Genomic DNA, 11,948 nt, shown 5'->3' with positions numbered 1-11,948 from the left:
TTTATGTTCCACGAGTGTAACGCACATGCATATATTCTGGTATAAACACACTTGAATGTAAAATAAAAATAAGTCTAAGAGTTTTTTCCTACCTATCACCTTCTCCCCACCATTGAAACTAGGTATAGAGTTTTCGTGGCCTTTGGCCCGTCATAAGTCTCGCGTCCGAGATCCCCCAACCTCATCCCAAATTGTAATTAAAAAAAATAGGTATATAGTTAAGAATTGCATATTGCATATATATATGATGTATAAAGGAGAAAGAATCATGACCAAGAATCTTTACTTGTAAATTACTATTACATCAACAAACAATCACCATCGATCTAATCTCAATCATGAAGTGACCCACAAAAATAATAATCAAGAGTAGTGTTCACATGGACAATTTATGTATTATCTGAACTCTTATTTAAAACCAAAGAATTCAATCCTCAAGGCCTCAATCAGGCTTCAAATATACTCTTAATTATAGGACATCTCGGTGATAAAGTTTTCGTCAGAGAGCTAGTAGCTAGAACAAGCCCATGTGAGGCTATGTAACTAGCTAGAAAATTAAACCATAGTTATATATATATATATATATATATAGACACATACACACACACATATATATGTATGTATATATGTATAGATAGATGGACAGAAATGGAGATACACCACATACTTCAGAAAACAATGTATCACTGAAGAGACATGAACCCTATATTGGTGATCATCTGCTCTTTCAATATCCTTCTTTTTTTAGAATATATCAGTTGATCCCTCCTCCTTGAGGGTTGTAATCACTATCATTTCTTGGAAGTGGAAATGGATATGGGAAACTAGTTTGTATTCGATGAAGTCCACCACCATTTCCTCCACTTCCATTAATCCTTAGCCTGTTGTATTCCACCTGTCGTGGGATCGGCGCTGCCGTTCGAGGCTGCAGTGTGGCTGGCAGATTATTCTCACTACAAGTCAAACGAATCAGGTCAGCATTGGCAGCGTCGAGCTCTTTTTGCAGGCGGCCAACTTTTTTCTGCAGGAAGGCGATGGCACCAACACAACCATAGACAGGGTCTCGAACACGTGCCTCGGCTTCGTAGGCTAGAGAATTAACTGCGTCCTCTCGTTGGTGGGGGAGAACCTCGTTGAGGAGCTTGGTGACGTTGCTGGCGCCGAAGATTTTGTGAACATTGGCGAATTTTTGGGGCTCTTCTGGCGGGAAATACGGAGCAAACATGCATCCCGGCAAGCATTTTCGCCGCAAGAACTTGCAGGCTGCGCAGGGAGGGTTGTATGAGGTGGATGAGGCCATTGGTCTTGCACTGAATCAATCAAGAAAATAACGAGTAAATTCTTGAAATCAACAGTTTCTTTGATGCACGTAATTATTGCAAAACTTTACAGCTACTAATTGCTTTCGTCAATTCTTTCCCCTTTTGTTTTAACATTGTCTGAATAATTCGTGCAACATCTATAGAATTCATTTTCAAATCTTAACTTTACCTATTTATTGGTTTCAAAAGTTCATCGCTAGATTTTGTTTACTTTAGAAATAATAATACTGGTTTGATTCCATTTTTCTCCTACAAATTTTATATGTCTCTATCTTCCTCACCGTGACACCACTAGGTTAGCTAAATATTTGACCTCGATCAATTATTCTTCTAGGTTTTTTTTTTAATCTTTTTGAGTTTTTTTTTTCATTCACAACCTTCTCGTTTGACCATAAAACATATAGTTCTATGAGTAGGACAATGTCTAAAACTGACAAGGTCATATAAACAAACTTTCCTACGTGTAAGACAATATTTAGAAAATGTGGATGTCAGTTTTTTGATGAAATTGAAATTTTTGTGCAGCCATATATCAAATTTTCCTACAATCACCACTAGGCCAACATGGAAGATGGGTGTATCCGGAATTCGAACGAGGGGATCGGAGGAGTGGATAGAAGAATAAAAAAACTTGGTTTTCGTTAATATTACGATTTCGAAAACAAAAATCAATTTCAAAATATATCACGCATCATTTATGATCCAGCTGTTCAATTAATGTTGTAGTCTAATTGGAAAATATAAATAATCAGTGTATCAGAACTATGTTTTAACATTTTCTTGAAGCTCAAATTTAAATAATTTATACGAAATTTTCTAAATTAAGATTTATTAATTAGAGCCATATATAATGCAATATACAATGAAAACCCTAGCTAGATCAAGAAGCAGTCATTCAGAAATATTATAATATACTAATAATTTCATCTATCAGCTACATGGTTGGAGCATATCAAAAGAAACATAGAATTACCACAAGAAAGTGATCAAATTAACGTAATTTAAAAAGGTCAATTATAAGAAAAGAAAGGGCTGACGAATTTACCTGTGTGGTCGAGTTATCTTGATCATAGGATGAAAAATTGAAAAGAAAACTACCTTTTTTGCTGATAATCTCTTCCAAGAAACCGGTGCTTGCTTTCCCAAAGCCAAACTGCAGGAACAGGATGGGGTAAGAACTGCACAGAGAGCTTAATGAGGGAAACCCTAATGGAAAGAATAAAAAGTTTGCCCTCACTTGAAGATTATTCCTCAGAAGAAGAGTTGAAAATCTAATTAAATGAGTGATGGGTCAAAGAGAATTTAGTGATTGGAGAAGGAATGAAGGGAAAAGACAAAGGTAATAAATGAAAGGTACACTAAAAAAGAAGACTGTGTCACTACTGCAACTAATAATTTTATGGACTAGATGTGTGTGGGTGTGTCAAAATATTTACTTCCTAATTTTTTTCTTGCCTATTTCTAATGCTTTGAGAGATCGAGAATCTTGATAGTTTTCTCGCTTTCGATTTTCATTTGAACGATGGTGTATTTTTTCTTGAGGCGATTGTTGATCCGACTCATCCGGCCAGCGAGCTAGGTTTTACTTGCAAGCTCAAACTTGACTCTCACATGTATCGATTGTGGGTTAAACAACTTGAATTCAACTTTCATCATTAGCTGTTCAATTTATAAGATATTTACGAATTGTTCGGTGAGAAAGATATCCTTGTTCCAACAAACATTTGACTCAAATTTTACAAAAGATTAGACAATATAATGTATCCTTCATATAATATACATCCATCAAAATAATCCCACAAGTCAAACCGAACAGCACTTTAGTGAATTATGGAAGGATTTAATGGGAATAAAACTTTAAATAACAAGTCGAAATGGAAGAGTTATCGAGACTTGAAAAATTCATGAATAAATGTACTTGTTTTTACCTCAAACTAATGATGCTTGATTCTTATTGTATCAATGGCCAATTCATACTTTTGTATTCTTGTCCAGTGCCCCTTTAATGATCAGAGTACTTGGGACACTGTTGTATGTGTAGAACATGTACCATAGTTTCCGTGACAAAAAATAAAATAAAATTAATAATTGATCAATAAGGAAAAGAACGGTGTAAGTGTGGATTATTGATGGGAATATCCACTCACAAATTAGACATATAAAAAAAATTTGGGAGAGAATGTATCTAAAGTCAATCAAAAGTGGAATTGAAGAAATAAATACATACACACAATATATTTAATCTCTTCCACGTATCCCGCCCATAGAACCTGAGTGTGTCATGGTTGGGAAGATAAAATATTGATTTATTATCTATCATTGTTTTGTTCAATAATCGACTCAAGTTCTTAAAAAAAATTATTGTCATGTTTTATATATTATCCAAGAATATTAATTTCTTATGTTTATATTATGTATCATTCATCGTCTTATCCACAAGCTAGTTATTGTGTGATATTCGTTTATAACTACGATCGATTTTATTTTTTTTGTATAAAAAATATGATTAATAGTTAAATTTACTACATGTATTTAAAGTTGTATAAATATAATTTCCCAAATAATATATTACATAATTACAGCGTACAAACAGTCACATGTAGCTAATTCTAGAAAATTTATCGCACCTCATATAATTTGTATGTTTTTAATTTCGTTCATGTTATCAAATAATTTATGATTTTAGCATACTATATTTCTCTTTTTTCACTTTTGATTTTTCTTCACAAGGGTGTTGACGTCATATTGGACAAGTCAGCGATGTCCGGCTCTATATTAGCAATCGTTTATGTCATGTCATCAATATTCTGTGATACACAATCATTTTTTAGCGTCACAAAACACTCAAGTAAAAAGGAATAAATTGAAAAAAATGCAAATTAGTGGATTAATGTTGTGAATTGTCTCATAACATTCTTAAAAATGAAAAATGCGGAAGTTATATAAAAATAAATTTTTTCCCAAAAATTAATTATAATCCATTTTAGGACAGTAGTATTAGCAGTTTTGCTTTAGGGAATATCCATTCATTCATTGCTCGTCTCGACTCTCAACTTGCGTAGAGAGTTTTGTGAGTTCTTGTTTGATCAAAAAAGTGGGCTCAAGCTGAATTAATGAATATATTCTGTTATACGTACACACACATATCTAATCTATCAAGTATAAAATAAGATGTTAGTTGCCGCAAAAATCTTTTGCTTTTTCAAAGGCATCCTCCACCACTAAAATAAAGATAGTTACACATTTAATTGTTTAATTATTAAAATAAATTCTTTTGTTCAATTAATTTGTTCAATTTTAAATTTTAGTCCATCAGTTTATCAAAATTCGGCCTCGGTGCACTAACTTTTAATTTATGTTATTTTGGTTAAATTGTTGACAGCCTGACATATGGTGTTGGATACATCAGCATTTTCTGGTGTCATCTAAGAATTTTTAGTGATACATCAGTATTCCGACAATATATGACTAAAGAAAAAAATTAAATTTTATTACAAAACCAAACTTTGAATACTTAGTAGACTAAAACTTAAAATATAATACATTAGTAAACAAAGAAATGAATTTCTCAAATAATTATATATGTTTCAAATGTGTATATAAATTATAGATTATATAAGCTAAAGACGCATACAATGCTCTTTTTCTTATAAAAAACTTTGATTCTTAGGTTCGCTTGTTTTATGTACAAGGTTTTCAGCTATTAAACCACATTTTAAGGGAAAAAACATATTAAAAGAATTGGCTCTTATTCACATCACAAACTATGGGTATAAACTAGTGGGTTGCACGGATGCAATAAGAAGGTTGATGTAGAGAATCAAGAGTCAAGAAGAAAGCCTGACTTCAAATAACAGAATAGGATCAGGTGGAATCTGTAGGTTGCATATATATGGATATTTCATATATTGGTGTACATGTTAGAGTAGGCGTTCAGTGAGATATAGATTGGATATTATAAACTCTTTTGTAGAACATTTTTTTTAAAAAAATATTTTACGGTTTATCCAATTATGATATTTACTTTATCTGTTTATCTGTATAACTATGTAAGCTACATAGAAAAAGTTTTTGAATATGCAAAAGGTGTCACGAGAGGTTTGTCTCTCAACATAAGATCATGAAATTTATTAGGAAGTATAATGTATATTCTAAACAGGATCCAAGTCGAATCACCCCCTAAAATAAGAATAAAGATCACTTGAGCTTGAGAAAATAACATATGTGATGTAAACACCATGTTTCATTGATATATGAGTATGAAAATATCTATTCATACAGATGAGTGATCATTTGATATATGAGTAATCATTTGATGATGTACTGAACAACACTCCATCGAACTGTACAAGTGGTTATTAATTATCTAGTGGAATAGTCTGTGGTTATGGTTGTATACCATTAGACCTTTGACCAGGGACAACGTAGATGTTCTACATACTAGTATCACTTTGATCCATTTACTGACTCAATTGAGAGTTATATGGTAGCGAGGTTGGTATAGTTTCGAAATGCATAGAATCCAATACATTGTAGTCTGAGATTTTCCATTTGCCTATAGGTGAAGATATCATATATGAAACATCTACTAATTTTAATAGCGCGGAAATATTTTTTTTAAAATAAAAGCTCGCATTTTCGAAATAACATTTAAAAATGTCTTAAGTATTTGACAATAAAAATAGTGCGTAAACATAAACGAGTAAAAATTGTGAAAATCATCAGCGTATCAAAACCAGCGTATAAAAATATTCATATCATCTCAAATCTCATAAAAAACAAAATGCGGAAAACATGTGGTCATCGGGTCGTGTCACCCCACCAGGTCTGTCTACTCAGTGTTCAGCACCTCCGGTCCTCTCAATAACAAGCTCACCTCCATCACACACGCCTAGTGAGTCTAAAGACTCAACACACCTGTACCGTTAATAACAAGTACATATACATAGCACACAACAGTGAAAAATATCATACTCAACATATCTTTCATGAACTTAAAAGCATAACGTAAACGTGTCGTATAAAATCATGTCGTGTCAACTCATGTCATCTCATATCATCATATACGTGTCAAAACAGCTCATCGTGTCATCATAAACTTAAACATTTTCTTTTAATTGAATTCAGTTCATTAGTTGTGACTTTCGTATCAGCTCTATTCGATGGATCCATCTATAAAATCGTGGTACCCAGCGGCGGGATACATCAGCGACAGCATTACCCGCCCACTGAGCCCGAGCCTCAGCTCATCATATCTCATGTCATCATATACATATACATCGTCAGTCACAACCAATTCCCATCCTTCAAAAAATATCATCATTTTCATCACTTAATAAAACGTGCATATGCGTAACATTTTTCTTAAAACCAAGCATGCACCGTATTTATCATAATTGCGTAAAAATCGTAAACATGATGCATGAACATTTAAAATATCATGAATTTGTGCTCAGGGTGCTATCAGGACCAAAACCTCACCCCGGGTGCAAAATGACCATTTTGCCCCTGGAAACCCAAAAATTACCGTTTTACCCCTGGACCTCTAAAATTGACCCGAAGCTTACCAAACACATTAAAATATTTCCAAAACATATTTATAAGTGCTCCTAGACGTAAACTCGAGCTCATATTATAATTTAACCAATTCGTTTTAAAACTTAGAACGAGGTCCCGGTTTTAACCCGAATCAACTCGAAATTTAACCGAATTTTTCCCAATTTTTTATAATATCTTACCAACACTTAAAGCTCCTAAAATCATGCAACCAAGCCCCTAAACTCACGGATAACTTTCCAGAACATGCTAAAATTCTCGGCCAACACCTAATCCATATTCCTTGCAACACATGGCCCCCAATCTCCTCCCCTTTCGGTCCCCTCTAATCTCACCACCTGTTCACCCTTTAAATCTCTTCCTTATGTCCGTAAGAGACCTCCTAACTAATCCAATCCAAAGAGAAATGCCGCTGTACGAGATCGTATGTAAATTCCTATCGGCTAACGCAATTTCTCTCTATCAAACTACATCTCCAAGATCCGAACTCCTCTCTCATCCCGGTGCCTATGGTCCACTCCTAACATCATACCAGTCATGACAAAGGCTGAGACATGGTTGGGTTTGAGCCCATGCACAGCCGCAACCCTTGCCCGACAGAACTCGAACCACCCAAGCCCCAAACTCTCGATTCTTCACTCGTATACGTCCAGCACATTTTCTAAACCTCATGACAGCAACTTGACACCACCAACAGCCTCTAGACACTAAAGAATCGCAGCCCCTTGCACCAAATTCAGAAAAAAAAAACGTAATTATCATGCATGCTAATAGACAAGTTTCATGAAAGCTTAACCGAAAACGTAGTTACGGAATAGATCGAGTGATGAACATGCATAAAAATGAATTTTCAATGTATATAGGACGTGAATGATGCAGAAAGAAGGATACAAAGCGTGCCTGATAATTAATTTTGGACAAACTATCGAGAAGCTAAAGGCCGAGGAGAGGAGCTCTTTGCTTGGAAGGAAATATGGCATCACCGAACTTTGCAGCAGAAAAATCACAAGGAAGCTTGTGAGTGGAGGAGATGGGCGGTTGCTGAAATGTAATTAGGTTAGTGGGAGTTTAAGGAATTAATTAAGGGTTAATTGTTTGGATGATGAAGAATGATGGTTTCCTTTTTCTGGAGCTGATATGAGGAAACCGAGAGGACAGGGAGCTGATGGGTGTGTGTTGGCTGGTTGAGAATTAGGTTTAGGTTAATTAGTTGTTTAGGAGCTTAATTACATAATAATCAAATGGTTAATGGGCCCTAGATTATTTAATTAAAATTTTAAAGGGTTTTAAGCCCAACAAGCTTAAAAATAGGCCCATTAAATCCAAACGCACTCCCGAAAAATATTTTGTGTTGAAAAGATTTTAAAAATATTAGCTGAACCTTTAAAAAGTCCTCTGATTCGATAAAATTTGCGTACCGTTAAAAATAAATCCTGCGGGTAAAAATACCCAATAAAATCTTTTTTTTTTTTGAAAAATATCCTTAAAAACACTTATTTTAGTTAATAAAATTAATCATGTAATCAAATAATTTTCCTGACACTTCTCCGGTCTTCGTTCCTCGATCGAATGTGAAATGCATCTAGAAACCCTAATGCATGAACTTTTAAAATTTCGTGAATTAAATCTTATCATGCATGAATTACGCATAAAATGCATAAAAATAATTAAACATAAATTAATGAAAGAAACATGCATTTCAGGCTTTAAAACAATTTAATAAAATATTAAAGAAATTTAATAACTTGCATGCACGTGGTTCACATGGACCTTCAAATTTTTGGAACGTTACAATATATGATTTGATGAGTTAATAATACAACCTCTGGCCAGAGCAAGAAATATATTTTAGGGAATGATGTTTTCCTAGTTACACATACAAAGTCACTATTATTACTCAAAGATAAATCACATCATTATCGAATTCATATGCAACTCTCTATATATCAATGGTTGTAGATTCGATCGAGATAATTATGAGTTGAAGAGACCATACTGTACATTAACCATAACTTAAATTTCTTGCAGACGCTATCACTGATACGGGATCATCGGGCAATACTACTAAACTCTCTTTCCATGATTCAATGGATGTAATCAGAGTTGAGATTTGATATTCTTGATCAAGGTGTTGATGAAAAACGAATGAAGCTAATTTGGGTAAGCGTGAATAAGAATAAATGTTATTATGAATCAGATGAAGTTGTGAACCTACGACTAGCTGTATTCCTGAATCATTGAGGGTTGCACAAGTATCGGATTCTGTGTTCTCGTCGAGATAGTCAAGTTCAAGGAGTTGAATTTGGAGACTGTAGTTTGATGGAGATAAAAAATATTGATTATAAAGGAGCTTATAAGTGGATTTCATTTGTTGGAAGTTGTGGAAGTTGCTAATTAAGTAAGGATAGTGGAACTGACTGTTTTGTTTATCATTTGAACAAAGTCTTATATGATCTTAAACAAGCTCCAAGAGCTTGGTATGAAACTCTTTCAAAATTCCTAACTGATCATGATTTTACTGTTGGATCAGTTGATAAGACTATGTTCAAATCTTCAAAGAATGATCACATTTTACTTGTGCAAATATATATTGATGATATTATTTTTGGGTCAACTAACCCCAAATTATGTGAAAAATTTGCCAAGTTAATGCAGGAAAAATTCGAGATGAGTATGATGCGTGAACTGACATTTTTCCTCGGTCTGCAAGTGAAGCAACTGGAAACTGGTACTTTTATCAAGTCAGACCAAATATACGAAAGAATTGCTTAAGAAATTGGCATGGAAACATGTTCAACTGCAAGTACTTCCATGAGTTCATCAATCAAACTAGACAATGATCAAGGGGGAATATCAGTTGATAACTATTCAGTTAGCCATTATTAATTAGTTAACTATTTGTCAACTAATATCAGTTCATATGCAGATAAGGAAAGAGCAATGAATCATTTCGCACACAGGCGCATGCATAGGTGCTCTCGGGTGAATCATTTCGATTGTTGCTGGAATATTCCGAATTATGGCTGGTTTAAAGCCCTTAGCCATGGTTTGAATCATTCCTTGGGACGTTGGTAAGAGGTTCTAGTCGGTGGTTCAAGCCTCAATGGCCATTAGCCTCGCAAACGACGCAAGCAAACCAAGCACAGCTGCTGTATTTTTGGACAGCAACTTTCTGTGACGGTTCAGTGGCTCGTTTGAGTTCTTGGTCGGCTTTTAGCCTATGGCCTTGGACGGAACAGTGCCTCATTGAGTTAGGAAGGTCATGTTTTTAACCGTTTGTCAGTCGGATCATTTTGAGGTCGTACGAGAATTTACGGTGCGATGTGCCAAATTGACTCTCGAAAGAGCGTTTCTTGTTTTGGCCTCCATTCACCTAGATTTCGGCCCTCACCATTTTAGGAGCATTATTTTATCATTTTAGGCGTATTTTAATCATGACTACATGACGGTTCAATGTTGGTTCGGGTTGGTTCGGAGTCATGATTAAATACGAAGTCGGTAGGCGTAATTGTCACATTTTAGAATGTTATTGCATAGTTTGGTCCCATAAATCTATTGCATATTTTTCATGACATATTTAGGTTGCAGCGAGCCTGGGAGCGATCCAATCCATGCAGTAAATTATTACAGGCTATTTAATTGTGCCATTTAATTATATTACGTGCATAAATATATAAAATGTTCATTTTTGAGATTATGCGATATTGCTTGTGTCCATTTCACTATCATGGGATTACTGCTAAATCCAGTCGCCAGTTACCGGTCAGTTGAGTTTGTTTCACCCAGTATACTGTGGCTACAGTCTGATCAGACGTTTACTATTTTATCCGGTCGCCAGTTACAGGTCATGGGAGCATTTTATTATCCGGTCGTCAGTTACCGGTCAGTTTCAGTGCAGGGGCAACTTGCGTATACCATAATCTCACCAGGAAAATTATTGCAAGCTATTTCAGTACAGGGCTCCAAGGAGCAAACATTTTTTTTACCATGATATTTTCAGTTCAGTTATGCACGTATTATAATTAATCATGACACGACACTTTTTCATTATGCATCATGACACGACATTTTTATTCCATGAAATTTTACTATAGTATTTACTCGTTATTTACGATATATGCATGTTGAGTCTTTAGACTCACTAGACTTGATTGTTGTAGGTTCTGATGATGCCGGGGCCGAGGGCGGGGACCAGTGAGCAGGCTCGAGTCGGCAGTAGTAGGACCCGAGGACCTGTGGCCCCTGCACTGAACTGAACTGATCGGTAACTGGCTACCGGGGAGTATCAAACTGAACTGAGCTGACCGGTCACTAGCGACCGGGTGGTACCAAACTGAACTGATCGATCACTGACGACCGTATAAAATAATGCTCCCATAATAGTGAATTGACCACAAGAAATATCGCATAAATCTCAAAAATAAGTATTTTCTATTTTCATGCACGTAATATAATTAAATGGCATAATGAAAATATCCTGTATATTTTACCAACTGGATTGGATCGTTCCCAGGCTCGCTGCAACCTAAATATGCCATGAAAATATGCAATAGCTTATACTTGACCAAACTATGCAATTAAGTTTGAAAATGCTACAATTACGTCTAACGACTTCGTATTTAATCATGACTCCGAACCAACCCGAACCAACACTGAACTGACGTATAGTCATGATTAAAAAATACGCTTAAAATTATGAACTAATACTCCTAAAATGATGAGGGTCGAAATCTAGGTGAAATGGAGGCCAAAACAAGAAACGCTCTTTCGAGAGTCAATTTGGCACATCGCACCGTAAATTCTCGTACGACCTCAAAAATGATCCGAATCACGAACGGTCAAAAACACGACCTTCCTAACTTGATGAGGCACTGTCCAGTCCAAGGCCATAGGCTAAAATCCAACCAAGAACTCAAACGAGCCTCCGAACCGTCACAGCAAGTTGCTGTCAAATTCCAGCAGCTGTGCAATCGCGTGTCTTGTGTTGTTTTCGAGACTACCGGCCATTGGGGCGTGAACCACCGACCAGAGACTCTTACCAAAATCCCAAGGAATGATTTGAACCATGGC

The 11,948-nt window shown here is 35.3% G+C and overlaps 1 protein-coding gene across 1 annotated transcript; it reads right to left on the bottom strand.

The window, feature by feature from the left end:
• Nucleotides 1-446: 446 nt before the first annotated feature.
• LOC142531244 (protein LATERAL ORGAN BOUNDARIES-like) lies at nt 447-2,545 on the bottom strand. Its single transcript, XM_075637339.1, has 2 exons — nt 2,421-2,545; nt 447-1,310 (listed from the first exon to the last, which is right to left on the bottom strand). The coding sequence occupies exon 2, from the start codon at nt 1,298-1,300 to the stop codon at nt 755-757; it is 546 nt and encodes a 181-aa protein (XP_075493454.1). The 5' UTR covers nt 1,301-1,310; nt 2,421-2,545; the 3' UTR covers nt 447-754.
• Between the last annotated feature and the right edge of the window lie 9,403 nt (nt 2,546-11,948).

The sequence above is a fragment of the Primulina tabacum genome, chromosome 17, assembly GCF_025594145.1.
Source record: "Primulina tabacum isolate GXHZ01 chromosome 17, ASM2559414v2, whole genome shotgun sequence".
Lineage (NCBI taxonomy): Eukaryota > Viridiplantae > Streptophyta > Magnoliopsida > Lamiales > Gesneriaceae > Primulina > Primulina tabacum.
This window is presented reverse-complemented; position numbering and strand designations above follow the sequence as displayed.